This window comes from Lagenorhynchus albirostris, chromosome 4 (assembly GCF_949774975.1).
Source record: "Lagenorhynchus albirostris chromosome 4, mLagAlb1.1, whole genome shotgun sequence".
Taxonomy (NCBI): Eukaryota; Metazoa; Chordata; class Mammalia; order Artiodactyla; family Delphinidae; genus Lagenorhynchus; species Lagenorhynchus albirostris.
Genome location: NC_083098.1, coordinates 135,078,049 through 135,097,850, shown reverse-complemented (window position 1 = coordinate 135,097,850; position 19,802 = coordinate 135,078,049). Strand labels below are relative to the sequence as shown.

General features: G+C 52.3%; 1 protein-coding gene across 7 annotated transcripts in view; it reads right to left on the bottom strand.

The window, feature by feature from the left end:
* The window catches only part of JADE1 (jade family PHD finger 1), a 195,737-nt gene that overhangs the window by 10,148 nt on the left and 165,787 nt on the right, over window positions 1-19,802 (bottom strand). For 6 of the 7 annotated variants that reach the window (XM_060148709.1, XM_060148708.1, XM_060148713.1 and 3 more), the window contains 6 exons: window positions 16,956-17,113; window positions 14,806-14,993; window positions 12,036-12,247; window positions 8,912-9,079; window positions 7,535-7,651; window positions 2,823-3,344 (listed from right to left, as the gene is read on the bottom strand). In XM_060148709.1, coding sequence (XP_060004692.1) covers window positions 2,823-3,344; window positions 7,535-7,651; window positions 8,912-9,079; window positions 12,036-12,247; window positions 14,806-14,993; window positions 16,956-17,113 — 1,365 coding nt within the window. The remainder of the gene's footprint in view (window positions 1-2,822; window positions 3,345-7,534; window positions 7,652-8,911; window positions 9,080-12,035; window positions 12,248-14,805; window positions 14,994-16,955; window positions 17,114-19,802) is intronic. The other variant, XM_060148714.1, reaches the window with a different exon arrangement.

The window sequence follows — 19,802 nt, the reverse complement described above, 5'->3', positions numbered from 1 at the left end:
ATCCCAAACACTGCTTGCAACACTAAAGCTTAACATGCCTCTTGTTCGGGGACAACTGTAGCCTCTGTCAGACTGTCAAGAGGTGACCATTCCACCAAATGTTGAGTAAAATGGTCCCCCGGGACCTGACCCCTTTCGATGCCCCAGGCAGGAGTGCAGAGGTAGCATGTTTTTTTTTTTTATCTGAGCAAGTACTCATTTGCTGAACTCATGTTTATTGCATCCTTTAGAAGACAATGTTTGGGGGAAAGGAATCCCACCAGAGTGAAGTGGCAGCCCTGGGAACTTGGCATGGCACCTGCCATATATCGGCAATCATGTCTTCAGGTTCCCAAACCCACCTGAGTCCATTCCTGTCATCTAACTTTCTGATCCAGAACTGGAACCCGGGTGTGCAAAATGCCCCACAGTGTATATCTGCAGGAAAGAGCCACTACCGTTATCACTCAGAGAGTTGGCTGCCTCTCTAATGAAGGGTACTCACTTGTCAGTTCTGAAGTGACCACACGCCTTGATCACAGTCCCACATATTAACCTGCTACGAAATGCTGTTGTGTGAACTGGGCTGGACTTTAAGTTACTTGAAAAACAGACTTATGATTTATTCTTACTGTCACCCCTGCCCTGATGAGTCTTTGGCCTAATACACTTCTTGTTTATAATCACAAATAACTGTGCACCCTGGGGCACGGCGGCCAAGATTTCCACTTTTTAAAGCCTCCACCATCGCAGGCCTCGTGGAACATTCTGGAAAACACATTTTTCATTTTAATAAGCCCGTTTCAGACTGACGCTAAATGCCCTCAAATCTCTTAGACTCTTTAATAAAGTAAATATAAGTAATACCACACACACAAAAATCCTGATTTATTCCCTGTTTCTCATACATCATTGGCATCATTCTACTTAAAACGCAACAGTGATGACTCCAAAAAAAAAAAAAATGTTTAGAATTTAATCGTAAGTGCGTGTTAATCTGAGTAACTTAAGTACAGAAAAGAGTTAGTACACCACAAGCATTTTCTACACTTTTATTTTGTGGTGATTGCGAGACAAACACAGTCCGAACATGAGACTTTCCGTCCTCCCTCCTGAGGACTATCTGACTCCAAAGCTCATGCGCCCCAAGTACAGCAGTTGTCAGGTTGGGATAAGGCTTCTCACCAGGATTCGAGCTTCTCCCTTCTGAATCCCTTTCTCATCTCTAACAAAAAGGCCACACGTACATGTGGTTGAGAGGCGAGGTCTTCTTTACACTCACCACCGGGGTGGGGGTGGGGGGGCACAGGAGCACAAGAGCCTCACACACCCTCTTCCCGCCTGGCCTCCGCCTGAACCCGCCTGAATCCGGAATCTTAACCTGGTGCCTGGAAGGGGCGTCACAAGCAGCCGCACTGTCAGGTGCTCAAAGGGTCTCTTCTAAGGAACACTTACAAACACTCTCACTGCTACGCCTTCTCTACCAGGGCAGTGCAGGTCTCTGTGAGAGCTCGGTCTTGCGGGCCCATACTTCTCCCCTGTCCCTATTCTTTGCCTACACTCCCGCTGCAAATCACCTCTGAGTCAGATTCTCTCCCAGGCAGGTGAACCACAGGCCCCATTAATAAGTCAGGCGCTTGGGGGAGACGCGTTAACCGTTTCAGGCCACTTAGGTGCCTTTCAGCACGGGCTGCGTTGGGCCCGAAGCCTCAGTTCCATCTGTGCACTAATGAATTGAATCACTGTCGGCGGTCGGGGCAGTCGGGGGCGCTGACGCGAGAAAGCGCTCTAAGACACATCGCCGACTAGCAAGCTTCAGTCAGAGACTACCTGCAGGGAGGCGGCGGCCCTGGGGGAAAGCCAGCCCGCTCCTAGAGTTATGCCTGTAGCCGGAAGGGAGGTCCAGACTGGGACTCCAGAGGTACTGGAGAATGGGTGAGACGCCAACCAGCCAACGGCTGCAGGAAGGTGCCACCAGCCGAGGCTCCAGGCAGCCACGGGCCACCACGTGGGCCAATCCAGTGGTGAGGGCGTTCGAAGCGCGCCGCGTGGGACGGGGGGCTCCCCGGGTCAGATCGGAGGCCCCTGTGCACCAGGAGCCCTGCCCCACGCCCACTCTAGACACAGCACACAGACACACACGGACACAGACACACATGCACATACAACATGTACACAGCCTGAGTGATGACTTAGCACCTCACTGCCGGAGTACCTGGGGAACAGATATGCATGTGCATGGCAGCTCATGCCCACACATCAGCACCCACAGCCTGCTCTGCTCGGCGACTGTACTGGGAAGGCCCCCGCCGTCAGGCAAGAGGCGGAGCTGGGTCAGAGAGGCAGTGCTTCCCTCTCCTCAATGAGCCCGTGACCAGCACCTAGAAAGTGTTTCCCCAGGTTCAACGAGAGACTGCCCTACCTCGGCCCGCCCCACCCCCTCACTGTTAATTAAATCCACTCTGGTTTTCTAACTCAGTTTGTAAACAGTTCTGAGCCCACCCCTTGGGCATCCTCCCGGGGGGCTCAGTTCCCTCTAGCTCTAGAATGAAGGGGGGCGGGGAGGGGAAGACACACCCCATTTGATCTTCCAGAAGAACAGTAAGAACTAACAAGGAAGTGTTTGAATCAGAGAGGCTCCCCCGGCTCTGTGGCCGTCTTGTGTGTGTGCACAGTGAGTTTACCAGCCCATAGATAGATTCAACCAACACAACCTCATGCTGAAGTATGTACAAGGGTCTGAGAGGAAATGCACTGGCTACCCCTCCTTGCTCTGGGCAAGCGGTCGCCTCTTTGCAATCTTCTTCTCTACGTCACCACAAGGTGTCAGTGTCGACCATTACCCTCTCCAGGTCCTGCCGCAGGTGCGTGAACAGCTGCAGCCTCCTGAACAAGACATCCTGCTCCCGCTTCGCGAGATTGTCCTCTTCGTCCTTCTTTGGGGTGATCAGGGGCTTGTTGAAGTTGACCTTCCTCTTCAACTTCCAGTACTGGTACAGGAAATCCACGACCTCCTCGGGCAGCCGCAGGGCCCTGGCAACATCCAGCAGGTTGACGAAGGTGTAGAACTCATCCTCCAGCTGCTGCAGCTTTTGCTTCCGGACACTCACCCGGTGGGCCTCCTCCTGATTCTGCTCAAGGCTGCCAAAGGGCTCCAGCGGATCCCGGGGGGGGCACTCAGGGGCCCCGTTCTCCCGAGCGGCCCCCTCACCGAGGCTCTCGTCGGGCTTGCGATGTGAGCTGTGCTTCGGGCAGTAGGACTTGAACTTGACTTCGTCGTTCTCGGCCAAGATGGTCTTCATCTCCAGGCCCCGGTCGAAAGCACAGGTCACGTGGAAGGCTGTGCGGCAGTTCTTCACAGAGCACTGGCAAGAACACGCAGACAGCAAGAGGAGAGAGATTAGGGAGTGACAGTGACTGAAGCCCCGGGTGCCAGGCACCCCCTCCCTACACACGCACAGGAAGAGCTGCACTTGGAGCTCGTGCCGGGACAGAGGAGCTTTACGCGGATTCACCCTGGCAGATCCAGTCGTGTTTTAAACAAGCTACAGCTTGGGATTTAAGGGAACTCTCTTTTCATAAACCGAACCATAACTCTCCTAGAAAAGCAACTGCATCCAATAACCACCTCTTAAAGCAGACACGATCACACAGATGGCACGTGTAGACAAAGGGGGCCCTGGCGCTCCGATTATACTCCGAAGAACGTGTGCCCAACATGCAGAGTATATCCTGAGGCATTCATTTGTCTCTTCTCATAGGTCTGGGTTTTTTTAATGTTTATATAAAAAGCCTGAGTGGCGAGAATCTCCTCAGGAAGAATGACCACCAACCAGAGTTTTGAAAGGCACGTGGATCCTCCTTCCTAAGCCACAGCCAGGACGAGTCCCAACACCAGTGGGAAAATAAATGGCTCACTCCTCCTCCAGCAGCGAGGGTTGCTCGAGACTGAGGAGGGTGAATTAAAAACTCCCAAAGACTGGAAAGGAAGAGGAGACCAGGACAATCCAGGACAGGAAGGACGGGACTGGTCTCCACACCCGAGGAAGCTTTCGCCAGGCGCAGAGGCTTCCAGGCCAGTGGGGGACAAGCTCTTGAGATCTGTGTGCGCTTCGCCTGGCAGCGCAACCGTGAGGGACCTGCTGCTTGTGGGTGGAAGGGAGGTCAACGTAGAGGCCAGGCGTCACCCAGCTCGGCCCCGGCCTCACCAAACACCTCCCCCCTCCCTCTCACCGCCCCACCAGGGGAACCCCGTAGTGCCTCCGATCCAGACGGCAGGCCAGAGGCCTAGCAGGAGAAAAGTGACTTCTCCCCATCTGATCTTGCTGGGCGAATTCCTGGAAGGAGGCTCCCTGTGGTGACTGAAGCCAGTCCCTTAAAAAGCAACACTGTACTGTGTGAGGCCAAGGGATCCGGGCACGCCAGGGCTGCAGACAGGAGCAGAACTGAGTGGCCCCAGGCCAGCTGAGAAGCTTAATTAATTAAACTCATTCAGTAGAGCCCTGCACAGCACCACCACAGATCGCAGCGGCGTGGGCGGGGCTTCTTCCCCAATCATTGCAGCCTTTAAGAGGTGACTCACTGCCAGTCGTGATTTCTTCCATTATTAAAAAGTCGCTTTCACCCAGAAGTACAGAAAATCTAGCTCCCTTCACAGAAAATCAATTCCCCCACTGAAAACACTTAAAGCGCATGAACTAACATAAATCTGTAATTTTATCTATAATAATAACCTCAATTCCAAGGAATGTGTGAAATCAGCTTTAGTGGCAGAACACACACACACACACACACACAACCTGGTCACTATCAGTACACACACACACACACACACACACACAAAACCTGGTCACTATCAGTACACACACACACCTGGTCACTCAGTACACACACACACACACACACCTGGTCACTCAGTACACACACACACACACACCTGGTCACTATCAGTACACACACACACACACACACACCTGGTCACTATCAGTACACACACACACCTGGTCACTCAGTACACACACACACACACACCTGGTCACTCAGTACACACACACACCTGGTCACTATCAGTACACACACACCTGGTCACTATCAGTACACACATACCTGGTCACTATCAGTACACATACACACCCACACACACCTGGTCACTCAGTACACACACACACACACACACCTGGTCACTCAGTACACACACACACACCCCTGGTCACTATCAGTATACACACACACACATACACATACACACACACACACATACACACACCTGGTCACTATCAGTACAAGACAAAGTGTTCCTCCCTCCTAGCAGGCAGCCAAGTGGGAAGTAAAGTGGGAACAGATGACGGAGACACTACCAGTGTTTGGCTTAAACGACACTTCAACTCAGCGCCCCGACCTGAAAAGAGGAACTCGCCACGGCAGAACATTTATACGGGGCTTTGTAAAGACGCCAAATGGCCTTCCTCTGGGTTTTCCTATTCAGGTTGACTCAGCAAACAGATGTTACAGAAACGTAAGCCAGAGCCTTTCCAGCTGCAGACATTTCGGACAGGAATTCTTTAATAAAATCAGTCTATTCTGTGAAGATATGAAAAATCATCAAAAACTTCCTTGGCCTCTCCTCCTTCAAATTCATGTTCTGGGAAAAAGAGGTCAACGGCAACAAAAAAGTCATTTTATCGTCTCTCTTCAAAAGAGACACAGAGATCCCAATCGACCGCCTCCTGGAAACATCAGTGAAGGACCTACTCAGTAAAGGGCGTAATTTCTATCCTCAGAAGAACACCGGGTAACTTGGAAGAAAACGATGTCCATTTTCCTTGGTTTGCCCCAGCCTGTTCCCTGCAAGTGTTCGCACGGGCCGTCTGCACACACACACACACACACACACACACACACACACACACACACACACACACACACACACACACACACACACACACCCTCTGTGTCTTCTTTTATTTTGTGGCTTTTAAAACATTTCTCCTTCACTCCCTCCTAACACAACGCTCAGGCCAGAGGCTTTTGTCATGTTTTAATTTTAAGCAGATTCCATTCACATACAAAAATCTGCACTATTTTCAAGGTCCACAGCCAAATCCCACCAGCTGTCTCATGCCTCACCCTCTGAATATTCTGTTACGTTTTGGATTCTTGAACACCAGTGGAAGTGATAAGGAAGAAAAAGCACAACAGCTTGGCGTGTAAAATGAAAACTTGTAAAAAGAAACACCAGTCAGTGGATACCTTACACAGAGGAATATTTACCAGCCAAAATACAAGTTGAGTTTGCCAAATGAGGTCATTTCTTTAAAAGCCCCGACCGGCAGTTTGACCGAGCTTGTGGAGTGAGTGAGTGAGAGTGAGAGAGTGAGAGAGAGAGAGAGAGAGAGAGAGAGAGAGAGAGAGAGAGAGAGAGAGAGAGAGAGAGAGAGTGTGTGTGTGTCTGTGTGTGTGTGTCTGTGTGTGTCTATGTGTGTCTCTGTCTCTGTGTGTGTGTGTGTGTGTGTGCGCCAAGCCGTTGCGTGTCCTGCATCAAGAGGGCAGCCGCCCCAAACCGGCACCTCTGCCCACGGACTGTGACGTGGGGACCAAGGAGGGGCCGGCGTCCCTGAGCTGGCGGCCCCCACAGAGGCAAAGGGCCAACAGCAGCCGCAGACAGCATCTGGAGACCGCGGTGGGACAGCACCTCAGGCCTCCGAGGTCACGCCTGTCTAGACGCCAAAAACGTGAGGCCCGGAGAGGAACTTCTCAGGCAGCGCTTTAGACAACACCAAGAAACAGCACGCCATCAATAGTCTCTCCGTGATCCTGTTATCTGCCTCATGGCTGTCTACACCTGCCTGTACGTGGACACAGAAAACGCAGGCCGGCTTCTTACCTACGAGCTCCCCTCCCCCAGCCCCACCCTCCCCCACACTGTACCATAAAAAAAATCAGATATTCAGACTGGGCAGAACCCCTGGTGTAGCACCTCATGGGTGTCCCTCCACCCACCCGGTCGGTGCTCCAAGGAGTCCCCGTTTTGCCAAATGCAAAAGGGTTGGCGTGCCAAGCTGATTTCCAACAGTGCGCACCGCACCGAGACACCCCACGCGCACACCTCTGAAACCAGCGGCGTCGGGGGCAGCCACAGAGGCAGGGCTGCCGCTCGGCAGGCGGGAGGGTGACTAAGCCTCCAGTGCCGAGACTCCAGTTCTTCCCCAGAACTGTCGGCCTGTGGAAAGAGCTGCAATGCCAGGCTTTGGGCAGGGAGGGAGAAACCAGATACAAACTGGAACTGCCCTGCAGCTCAGGCGGACTTCTGAGTTGCCCTGTGATGGTTACAGCTGGGTTTCCGGTCACACTGGACACTCTCCACCAACAGAAGGTGTGTATACTGGGCTGGAGACGTCCCTCAGCAACCTCAGAAGGGCTGTGAGAACCTCATCCTGCTTCCTGGATTCTAGCCCCATCTCCAAGCCCTGTGACGGTCAGCTCACAGAGCCCTCCCCCGTCCCGCTCCCTGGAACACAAGGAAGGGTGATAATGCCATCCTGACTAGGCTGGTTACCTGTATGGAGGCCCCAAACTTCTCATTGCAGAGGCTGCACACCAGCGCCCACCGACTGCTGGGGATGTGAGACACCTTCGTGATGGGCTCCATCTTCTCGGGGCTGCCAATGCTCACCTGGAGGCCCAAGAAATAACAAGACAGGGTGGCAGGGGTCGTCAAGACAGGGGCCGGACACAGACAGCAGCAACTCAGAGATCCATTCCTCCCCCACGGCCCTCCTACCAGAGGGTGCCGAGGGGCACTCACCCTCCGAGCGCAGGTAAAACCCCACTTTAAAGCATCAGGACAGCACAGGGGCCAGCTGGGGGCCAGCTCTGGGCCAACTCTACGCCCTCCTCGGGGGGGGGGGTCATCTGACACAAACGTCCTGTTTGTAAAAACACTCAGACACCCCAATGCTCACTGCTCACCCGAGTGACAGCAAAGACAAGGTAACCCATCTACCACACCTCTGGTCCGCTAAGAAGCGGTCAGGACTGGAAATCCGTCTCAAACATACTGCAATCAGTTGTGAACGATGGAGCAGAAGTAAACATTGACCACTTTTAATCTCTCTCTCACTAAAGAAAGCCATTCTCTTCAGTCAGAAACTATCACTACATACAAAGCGGAAAACTACCAAGGTAAAGGTCCCCTCCCTCTCCTCTCAGCCTGGATCACTGAACTGCATCCCTGTTAATACCAAACCGTGAGATTCCCATGCTACCAAGACCCGAGTCGTGAAGCCTCAATCCAAATCACTCCCAGATCCTTTTCCTCGGGAGGAAAATGCACCAAAATCATATGCCAAAAAAATGCTGAAATCTGAATCACAAATGATAGTCTCAGAGTGAGCCAAGCAAATTAAATCAGTCAAGGTCTGGGACTTGAAATAAATTAGACCAGACCTGAAATTAAAAAGGTCGAGGCCAAGTAAGAATTTTAATAAAAAATCACAAAAATGTGACCTAGGGCAGTGGTTCTTTAACCGTGACGGTGCTGTATGCATGGCCCACCAGGCCCAGGAGCTTACGGCCCATCCCAGGGAAAGGACAGAGCCACACCCAGGCCGCAGCGCGGACGAAAGAACGCCGCGGGTCCGCTTCTGGGAGCGTGACAGCAGCGGAGGGTCAGCTGCAGAGGCATCAGAAGGCAAGTCTGAACACCTCCACCCAGAATCCAACTCACGGCTGCCTCCAGTTAACGTTTCCACCAATTTCCACACCACTGACCACACGACAGCAGGCTCGAGATTCAATTTAAGGTGGAAAAATGGGTAGCAATTCAAAGGTGTCTTTTTACTCCTCGGCTACAAAGTGGCCCAGGGATGAATGGCTCCCTGTGAGGACGAACAGCCACGGGCTCCCAAGGTGAACCACCAACACGGGCACCCACCTCGGGGATCCACAGCGCACAGCTGACGTGGACCCACTTGGTCCCACTGCGGGTAGGCTTCATCGCTCCACCTTTCTTGGGACACAACAAACACTTGGGCTGAACCCCCAGGGCACACGTCCGGCACAGCCAACTGCCCTCTGGGACCTTGAGAATTCCGTAACAGGCCTGTAAAGCCACAGCACATCCCCAAGGAAAAGAGAGAAAGAGAAAAAAAAAGAGTTATTTTTACCCTGTGTGTCTACGAATTTTAAAACGCCTAGAAAGATTTTAACAGAAGCACCCCCAAAACAGAGGCACTCCTTTCAGGACGAGTGCCGGGCAGCCTCACAGCAGCAGTCGGGAGGTGGGTACAAGGTACAACGTACTTACCTACCAGAGGGTGGTCCTGAAAACTACTTGAGGACAGAAAGGTTTGTAAAAGATCTGCTGTGTTGCTACAGATACCCATCTATATCAAGTTTCTAAATACTTGGGCAGTAAATCCTCAAAACTCTCTCCAGGGCTAGATGGCGGAAGGCATCCCTCTCTGATTTACTGATGTAGGTGGGCTATAAAGGGAGGGAAAAAACACAAAGCAGTTGAGAGCCTCCCAGAGCTACTACACGAGACACCAGTGAAAAGGAGAGGGAACTGAGGACCAGCCTCGCTCCCTGGGCTAAGCAAGCCCTACTGACCAGGCGCCGACACCCCGCCCGCCTCCCACACACAAGTGAGCACAACAGGCGCAGAAAAATGAGACATTCTAGACAAAGAGAATTTGGTCTCTTTGGCGGATATTTAAAACAAAGCCTGCTTTGCATAAGATGGTAAATTACACAAGACAGCAAAAACTGCAGGAATCAAGGCAACTTCAAGTCACTGAGACGGTTCAAAGACAGAAAAGGCAAACGTTAAAGAAGTGAAGAAACAACACCATGATGGTACCAGGAGCACATGCAGAGCCTTTTAAAAACACCAAACTGTTCAGAACTTTATCCTTAAATGAACTACAAGTCAGGAAGTGGAGAGACAGTAACATAGTTCCAATTCTCCAGACAGGAAAAACACAGCCACCATGCAATCTGAATATCCAGGACGCAAAAAGGAAACCACAGGATGATAGTTCAGGGAAGTTAAGTGACACTAAGATTGGAGCTTAGGAGCACTGTGTCGGTGCCATGAATGAGCCACTGTCAACACAGACTTGCTGAAGGAAAAAAAAAAAAATTTTTTTTTTTAATAGCGCTAACTGACACGATTAAGGTTTCAAATATCAGAAAGGTCTGTATCAGGCACTCTAGACAAAGTCTCATTTGAAGAGGTAAGTTTTTTTTTTTTTTTTTACTGGAAAAGCAAGTCTAAGTAAAATAGAAGATTAAATAGAGGACGCCTGAAAGACAAGTCATGAAGAACATCTCAAAAGCAAAAGGAACCACAGGAAATGCTAACAGGCAACGTGGTGTGGCTGAAAGAACAGCAGACCAGGCTCGGGGCGGGGGTGTGGGGGTGGGTGTCGTCCAGAGCTCCCCGAGTTCCAGCTCCAGCTCTGCCACTAACCCGCAGTGGGACGCTGAACAGCCCACCCTGACTTCAGTTAACTCATTTATAAGCAGAGGGTTTGAGCAGTTTTCAAGCAGAACCCTTTTTTTCAAACAAGATTTGTCTTGTGGGGGGGTGGGGGGGGGGGAGTAAAATGGCAGGAAAAGAACTGAAACATCATCCAAGTAAATGGCACCAACAAAGTAAAAGCAACAATGGCAGCCACAACGCTCATGGTCTTGAAACAAAAAAATCTCTCTAAGAATTCTCCATTATCCCGAGGAAAGCACCTAGATAAGTTGAAAACCCAGAGCTACAGATGGGCTATAACATGACTTCATAAGCAAGAGACCTGTGGTCTCCCCATCAGGATGAGACGGGACAAGGCCACCGCTGGTAAAGTCCTCAGGCAGAGGGAAACCCAGGAAGCAGACACATTCTAAAGAAAACAACAGTCAGGAACTTCACAAAGCAAACTGGATTCTTCTTGCCAAGAGGTCACCCAAGCCACTGTCCCTTTAAGTTGGTTTTAAATCTCAGCATCAACAGGTGAATTCAAAGAAAGTACCTCTGGAGAGCCTATTACCTAAAGAGTGTATGTGAACACGTGTCCCCACAGAAATACAAATTACTTCATTACTGCATGAAAAAAATAAACGAGAGAGGTAAGGGTCCAGACTAAGATTCTCCCAAGCTTTTTAAATCACCCAGTGCCCAACCTTACTGAAGCAACCGCCAAATCCTCTCGACATCGCGGAGGACAGGAAATAACTTTCAAGAAAAGGGGACCCTTTCCGCTTGTTCAAGGGCTCCGTTTATCTACTAACATGTTAGCAAATGTTATGTGCTGACTAGTGTCCGAAAAGTATATGTTAAAGCAAGTCCTAACACCTCCGGTACCTCAGAATGTGACCTCGTTTGGAAATAGGGCCACAGGAGACGTAGTCAGTTAAGATGAGGTCACACTAGAGTAGGGTGGGCCCTTCATCCAGCGTGACTGGCGGCCTTACAAGAAGATGGCGACGTGTGAAGACACAGATGCGTGGGGAGGACACAAAGTGACGGCAAAGCCAGAGACCAGCGTCGTGCGGCTGCAAGTCAAGGAACGCCCACAACTGCCAGCAAACCGCCAGGAGGCGAGGAAGGTTCTCCGTCCGGGTTTCAGAGGGAGCGTGGCCCTGCCGACACCCTGATTTCAGACGTCTAGTTTCCAGATAGCAAGACAACAAACTTCTGTTCTTTTAAGCCATCCAGCTCGTGCAAGGGCAACTAACACAGCAAACTAACCGCCTTTTCAAGAGTCCCCCCGCCCCCTGCCCTCCAGTGTTCTCAATAGCTATAAAGCCAGGTGTTGGAGCAGGGCAGAGGGGCTCATACAGTCTCAGTAAACCTGACTTCTGTGGATGGGAATAAAGGCACTATGCGAAGAAAGAATGAGGTCCACAGAGGATCCTGTTCTCCTGGTTGTAAAAGTAACAAGAAATACTTCAAACACTAAGCACCTGTCAGCAACAAAAAAGATGGGCCCACGTCTTTAACTCACGGACCCTGTCTGGAGGAACCACCCCAGGGGGCCTCCTTCCGGGCCCCGCTGCCCACATACCTGGTGCACACAGATGTTGCATTTGTCACAGAACACCATCTCATTGCCGTCCTCACCGTCGGGCGACTGGCAGACGTCACAGACCACGTCTTCGTCGTATTCAATCCCCAGGCCTTCTTCAGTCTCTATAGCATGATTCATATTATCGTAGCATCGCTGTTCAAATTCCTCCAGGACCCTTTCCATGGTGTATTCATCTAACTCAGGCATTCCTGGAGGGAAAATGCCACAAAACCATTTTAATAAACCCGTATTAATAAACATAATACTATTCATACTAATAAAAATGCACAATGAATAAATAATATTATAAACAAATCTCTCCTGAGTGCCCCCCACATATTTTCTATTGGATGTCCCTCAGACCCTTCCAAGGAAGGGTCTTGAAATTCAGAGGCAGAAAGAGACTTGCACCCAACAGTTTACGGTCAGGCACGGTCAGGCACTGAAGATGGAGTGCTTGCTGTAAAAAGATCATTCCCAAAATGGTTCCAGGCTATTAAATGCATATATCATTAGACTGTCGTTTCATTACAGTATTATATATACCAACTAGCGTGTAAGTGACTTCAAAACCATGACCACCTATTATGGTTTGGGCATTTTTTCCAAAAACACATCCCATTCTTGCTACTTAAAATGGTGCCGAGAACAGATTTCACTGTGAACGCTCAAATGTTTTTTACCTGGTTTATCCCTCCTCACCCTCTGAATTTACTAAGCTGAGATGCATAGTTAGTCAGACACATGAAAGACGGAAACACAAGGGACGTCTCAAGCAAAGGAGACAGACAGCTCCTGGTGAATCAAAGAAAATGCATTCTTATGCAAGAACGGCCAAAAACAAACTTCAGGCGGTTATCATGGTGTGGTTACGGCTAGTGGTGGGGATGAGACTTTTATTTTCTTCCATCTGCGGACGTATCCCAAACTTCCTACAATGAAAATACTCATGCAGGAAAGAAAAAAACAGCTTGTAAAAAATATTCAAACACATGTAACTGGCAAGAAACAACAGAAGTGTCATTAGGGCCAACAACAACTTATATGCATTATCACAGATTTAATTAAGACTTCCAAGTTTTTGAAAACTTGGAGCACACATTAGCGCTGACACTGTGCTAAGCCCTAAACACACAGTCAAAAAAGCCACCTATCATCTCAAACCTTATTTCATGACGAGGTCGTTTCTGCGCGGCCAGGAGGTTTCATCTCGATTCCTCCTACCAGTTCCGAAAACACCACTGGCTTTGAAAATACAGCCCTATGCCCTATAATTCATTTCTACCATTAAAAAGACCAATAAAAGCTAAGACAAACGCCTTTACGCATGCGTTCAATACATGTTCTACAACTGCATCGCTCATCCTGCCCAAGTATTCAGCTCCGCCTTGCAGTCTGACGAGTAAGCCCAGCACTCACCACCTAGACCACCCACCGAAGCCCCCGGTCCCTGGCCGTCTGTCCCTCTGCCTTAACACAGGACACCCAGTCAGTCCAGTGCGTTACAGCTGTCTTTACAAAGTAGAATTTTATAGTCTATGAAGCTAAAACATAGTACTCAGTTCCAAGAGAGCACTGAAAACTTCCGAACAGACCCCCACCTCCTAGCCTGCTGACATCCTGGCCACTAATACCTAAAACCAAGGACCAAAAGGAAGGAGATCTACTTTATCAAAATATCGGAGTAACAGCTTTCCCAGCTCAGTCCACACCATCGTTCCCATTCAAAGGCTGGGGAGCAGCACGCATGGCAGCACCTGTCACACGCCAGGCCCCGTGCTGGGCTCAGGCTTCCACACGAAACAAAGTCTTGGCCCTTCAGGGCTTTGAAATCCACCATGAAACACTCCGTAGATATTCACCATGTGCTAGACTGCACACAGACAGCCTGTGCCACCACTTCCCGACCTTGACCTACATACAGCACATGCTAATGAATCCTCACGTCTCTCGCAGGAAGCCCAGACTGGGTCTCCCTGACTTGCCATCACCACACTTCAGGCAACCCTTAGCAACCTGAAGTGGTGTGTGAGCCGAGATCCAAGTGTCCTCCTGGTCGTGACACAAGGAGATGCAAGCAAACGAGGTCCTCTGAGCCGTACATACACGAGAATGGTTGACTTGTAGAAAAGATCGCAATGGGCAGGGCACCCAGCTAAGGTAGGGCTTCACCAAAGGAAAGCCGGGACAGATCGACGGGTGAGAGGAGAAAGCACTCAGGTTTGGAAAAGGACCTAAGGGGAATCACTGAGGTGAGAACACGAGGGATGTGTTTGGAAAATGGTGAGCTTGGCTGGAGTGGCGTCTCCTGTGAGAAACTGCAGGCCACGGCTGAAGAAGGCGGCATCCGAAGAGCACCGCCGGAGGGGGAAGAAACAGAACACCGGAGCAGGAAACCGTGGACCACACCCTTGTGCGATCTCGGGGAAGCGCTGCGTTTCTCTGGGCCTCAGTTCTCTTGAGGTAACCGGCAGGGTTGCGGGGTGCAGGGCAAGAACTGGGAGCCCCCGCTTTCGTGCCCGTGGAAGACACCCCTCCTCGATCCCACCTCTCTGTCCACGAGACGCACACAGACTGAGTCCCTCTCAGCACACCTGCCACAGCAGGACACGCGCATCTCCAACAAAGAGCCCGTGATCCCGAGACCGGACTGAGGCCGAGACGGAGCTGGCGTCGCCAGCGGTGAGGAGCCTCGCCCCTGAACCGCGGGCCTCACGCACTCGCCGCTCATCGTCCGCGGCCAAGCAGCAGAGCCCCCGCCTCTCACCCATCTCCTTGAACTCCTCGTTGGTCAGTTCCAGCCACGCAGCGTCCATGTCGTTGAGATCGTAACGACACACGCTGTCGGCCAGCGTCCGGATGTCAACGTAGCCCAGCTCTGGAGGCTCGGAGCCCGACGAGACGATGTATTTCTTGGGCCTGATGAACATGAGGGACTTCTCTTCAGACACGACCCTGGTTAACAAGAAAACAAGGCAGCCAGGTCACCCTTCCTGCCACAAGAAAGGAAGTTTGCCAGGAGGCCCCCAAGCGAGCCTCCACCTCCAACCCCCAAACCTTAGGTCACTGCCGGGTTCAGAGAGTTAAAACCCTAACGCCACCGCTGATAAAGCAAAGCAGGAGTCGTTATAACCCCTAAAATAGAAAGAGATGCAAGTGAAAACGCTGCAGAAGTCTTCAAAATCAGCCTCTCCCACGTGGCCTCCCAGGACGCTGCCGTGCCCAGCCACCAGCTGTGACAGCAGTGTCAAGGGTTAAAGATTACATCACTTTCCACTAACCAGGCCTGCCCGCCCCTGCTGGAGGCCACCAAGCCCCGGGTTCGCAGGGACACGGAGGCGGCCAGAGCAGCTGCATGGCAGGGCACACAGCTTCTGCATGGCAGAAGGCCGGGACGCCAAAGGGAGAAACCCGTCACCTCTGGTTCTAGAACTCAGGCCTTGTCCATCGCTAAGCAGTCTGAGAACCAGAGTCCCAGCCACGGGCGGGATGCTCCCGGCACAGCTGGGGACCCAGGGAGGAGCACAAGTCCCCTCCGCTCCTGCACTTGCACCCTCGCCCCCGCCCCGGGAACGCCTGGAGAACTGCCGGCCCCCGCAAAAGAAAGCGCAGGAAGAGGGCGAACCACGGCCGACGGGAAGTGAGGCGCCTGGGGAGCACCCCACGGCCACCGGCCCTCCACCTGCACGTCGCAGCGTGCCGGCAGCTCGCGTTAACACCCAGCTGTCCAAAGAGGCCGTCGAGGTGTTTCCGTCACCCTGTGATTACCAGGGTGGCTTTACCCACAGGACACGGAGACAGGCACGGTTAAGGGAGCTATTCGTCCCACTCAGCTAAGGGCAGGGTTTTAGCTGACACTTCCATGAGCCGTGTTAGCGTTTACTCGTCTTGTGCTGGGCTCGTAACCCCTGGACTGGGATCGTCAGTGCTGCACAGCTAGTCGGTGCTGTGCCCCAGAGGCAACCCTGAGGCAACCAAACCGTGTTTCTCCCACAGAGCCCAGTGAAACCCTCCGTCCACTCCACAGGCTGCAGTCTGACCTGTGGAGGCATCGGAGCGGTCGTTTCAGCCTGCATCTTTATGGGGACATTTGTCACAGAGATCCCAGACACAATAACCAGACTCGACCACCGCCGGCGCCTGAGGGACAGGACGTGGGTGAGGGCCAAGGGGTAAGTTCAGTCCACACTTGGCAACGGTGAAAGAGGTCATTTCGCAAAGCAGGCAGGTGACTGACCACGCAGCGGCGGCAAAGCCGGCTGCCAGCTGAGCACAGAGGGCACTCAGCTCCCTCGCCCCGCGAGGAGCCTCAAGGCCAGTGGAGCCGGCCGGAGAGGAAACAAGAAAACCGGCCCAGCTTCACGCTGAAGCCGGTCAGCGAAGAGCCGACCCTCAAGACCCTTAAGGAGAAAAGTGGTTAGAAGTAAATCCAGAGAAAGCCCGTCCGAGGAGTACTCCTCAACACACTCCTCCGCTAAGCTCCCCGCCCACGGGACCCAAACCTGGCAGGACTGCTCACACCCGTCCTCCCCCAGAGGTGGAGGGACCACGGCAGGACCCAACCGATGACAGGCACCTCTCTCCAGCACAGCGGCCCTCCAGAGGGAGAGGGGAAGCAGCTGTGCAAACATCCAAATGTCCCTCCCCCGCAGCCAGCCACTTCCCAGGGAGCCTTGGAATTTACCTTCCTCTCTGAGAGAGAGGCACCTTCCCGATTGGCTGCAATGTTAAGTTCGGAGGCCCATGGCCCTTAAAAGCACTACCTTCGGACCTGAGGTGTGTTTCTACTGCATTTCTCTTTCCCCAGAAGCCTCACTGCTGACCCAAACACCACTGCTCCTCTCAGGCACCCAGCTGTCAGGGCAGAGAGGCAACTGTCAGGGGAGAGGCGGCACCCCTCCCCTGGGGCACGTCTACCTGGCCACGGGCTGAGGGATGGTCCCAGGGCTCACCGGCACCTGGACCCCTTTCTCCCACTCCTGTCTCCAGGGATCTGCCAGCACATAGTACTCATCCGGGTTCAGCTGGTAGGAGTCATGCAACTTCATGGCAGTGATCAGGTCTGTCCTAAACACCTGGAAAGGGAAAGAAAGGGTCACTGACACTGGATATTTGCATTCTTACTCAGAGCGCTGGCAGCTGCAGGGTAACCATGGAGCTGCCACGTAACAAGGTCACTGTTTCAACAGAGAACCAGTCTGACCTATTACAGGAACCCCCTCGGCCTGCCACGCCCTGGGCCTCGCTCAGGGTCGGAGGTGGCAGCAGCTCACACCGCCCTCCCTCCCTCGCCAGCTCCAAGAGATGGCGACGTCCGCACCAGCTACTGCAACACAGGAACCTCGCTGCCGTCCCCGGAAAAACTTCTAAGAACTCCCAATTCACCAAGCAGGCTGCTGAAAACATGCGCCTAAAAAATCCCTGGAGGGAGATATTTCACTCAAGGGTGACTTTCTTGTAAATGTTTAAGAAATAAAACTCCACTAACCATGTAACAACTCCAAGCCAAAACCCAGAGCCCCCAGGGACCCCTCTTCTCTACTCAGACTGCCTCTCCCCACCTCCCGCCTGCCCAGGCACCTGGGCTTAACAGCAAGGTGTCCGGGGAGGGCGGGTCCCAGTTGGCTAGAGCCGGGCAGGGTACAGGATGGAAACATCTGGGAGAGAAGCAACGACACACCAATGGAGGCAAGGTAGAAAATGGGCTGGTAAAGAATGTGTTTGCACACCTTCACCCGGCATAACTTCTACTAGGAAAGCAGCATTTGTGGGGAAAGGAGAGGAGGGAGGGAGGGGAGGAGACAAGCGAGGAAGAAAGAAGAAAGCAAGCAAGCTACCACCCTCTCTTCACCCTGCCACAAACAGACGCACAAGACTCAAAAGCACCCCTCGGCCAAGAGGGCCCCTCGGGCCTCATCTGGGGCCAGGAGGGGAGCAGCACAAGGGTGGCCCCCGCGTGCCCGCTCCTCCTGGCGGGGGGGGGGGGGGGGGAGGCGGCCGGAGCCCAGCCCACTCCTGTCCCAGGGCCGCACGAGGAAGCTCCGACCCTGGCATTAGCGCCGGCCCAAAGCTGTATTTGGCACCAAGCGTGCCTGCATCTGTAAGCTACACTCCCTGTTTACACAAGTCACAATGCTGAACTCTCTCTTCTTGGGACAGGGAGTTCTTTCTTGTGCTGCTAAGCACAGTTCACACTATACGCCTGCTAATAGGTCCGTATTTGTTTTTCCCGGTGGCTTTTCGGGCTGGTGATCACTTAAATGAACGTCACCGTAACGAAGTCTGAGGCAGTGTCTGAGGAAGAGGGCCACGTCTCCAGCCGGCCGTCTGGGGCCCGACTTGCCCCCAGTTTGCCACTCCTCATCTCTAAAGTCCCAGTAACAAGCAAGAACCTGGCTGTGCACCCACACACACACAAAAGCACAAGATCAGGCCCCCCTGCAGCACCGAGCCCTGCGGCAGATGCCCGCCCGCGCCCCGGGGAGCATTAACTTTGCCAGCCGTGCCCTGCAGACCCCCAAAAAGTCCTTTCAAACAAAGTCACAGATCTACACCTTCAGGAAGCACATCAGTTAAAAACACGTTCCAGCTAAGTCTGGTAAGTAACAAGTAAGGGATTTTGCCCAAGAAGGAGGAAAATCAGACTGAAGCAACAAGATGAGAAAAGGCAGCCCAACGTCCCTGCGCTCAGGGACTTGATGAGGACGGTCAGGGACTGAAACAGATGCCCTCACACGGACGTGAGCTCCTGAGTCCCCAGCAGGGCTCCACCTTAGCACTCCATCCAAAAAAAAAAAAAAAAAAAAAAAAACAACCCCGGAACAAAACACAGGTCAGGGACAAGACCGGCAGCATCCACACTTGCCAGCGCCGACTCTGGGAGGGGTTTCTAGCTGCACCCGGGGCACCGGTGCTCTCACACAGGTATCAGCTCCCTGTTGGAGCACCCTGAATTCCTGCCCTGAAATAACAGGAGTGCGGTGTGGACATCAGAAGGGTATTGAGGGGGCTGTGGAGGGAATTAAAGAGAGAAAAAAGAGCAGCAGAGTCACTCCCGACACCAGAGGAAAGGAAGGCAGCGCTGCAGATTCAAAAGGACAAAGGCCTGGAATAAATCAAGGTGATAAAACGGGCACCTTCTCGTGAGCATCTGATCTAATGTTTAAGTGTCCCCTGGGATGGTTTCGCACAATTCTGAAGTATATTATACGCTACTTCCTCGTGGAGGAAGTTATTCCACAACTAAAGAATCCTACGCTCAACACAGCGCCCCCGGCTTCCCTGCTACCGTCGAAGAATTTCCTCATGGATGGCGGCCTCTGCTCAGTCGCTACAAGATGAGGCTGTCTTTGAAGTCATCCCACCAAGAGGCAGTGCAAAACCAAGGGGCTGGACCGAAAACTCTCTTCCCCATAACCTGCTCACCTAAACACTGTGACAAACTAAAATGCCTTTTCTTCAATCACTTAGATCCTCAGAGCCCAGTCCAAGGTTTTCAGAGAACACAGATCTCAGGAGTGGGAGGGGCCCCTAACCAACAAAAGCCACAAAGAAACTCACCCAAAAACAATTTTGGACAGATGACAGATAGGTAGATAATAACAAAATGTGAGGGAGCAGGGAAATGTAAGGTGAGAAACAAATTTCAAAAGAAGGGGAGAAAGTCTTAAGCATAATCCCCTAAACAGAATCCCAGAATTACACTGGGTTTTGCCAAACAAACCACAAATTCACGACTAAAACTAACTTGAGGCTGGCAGTGAC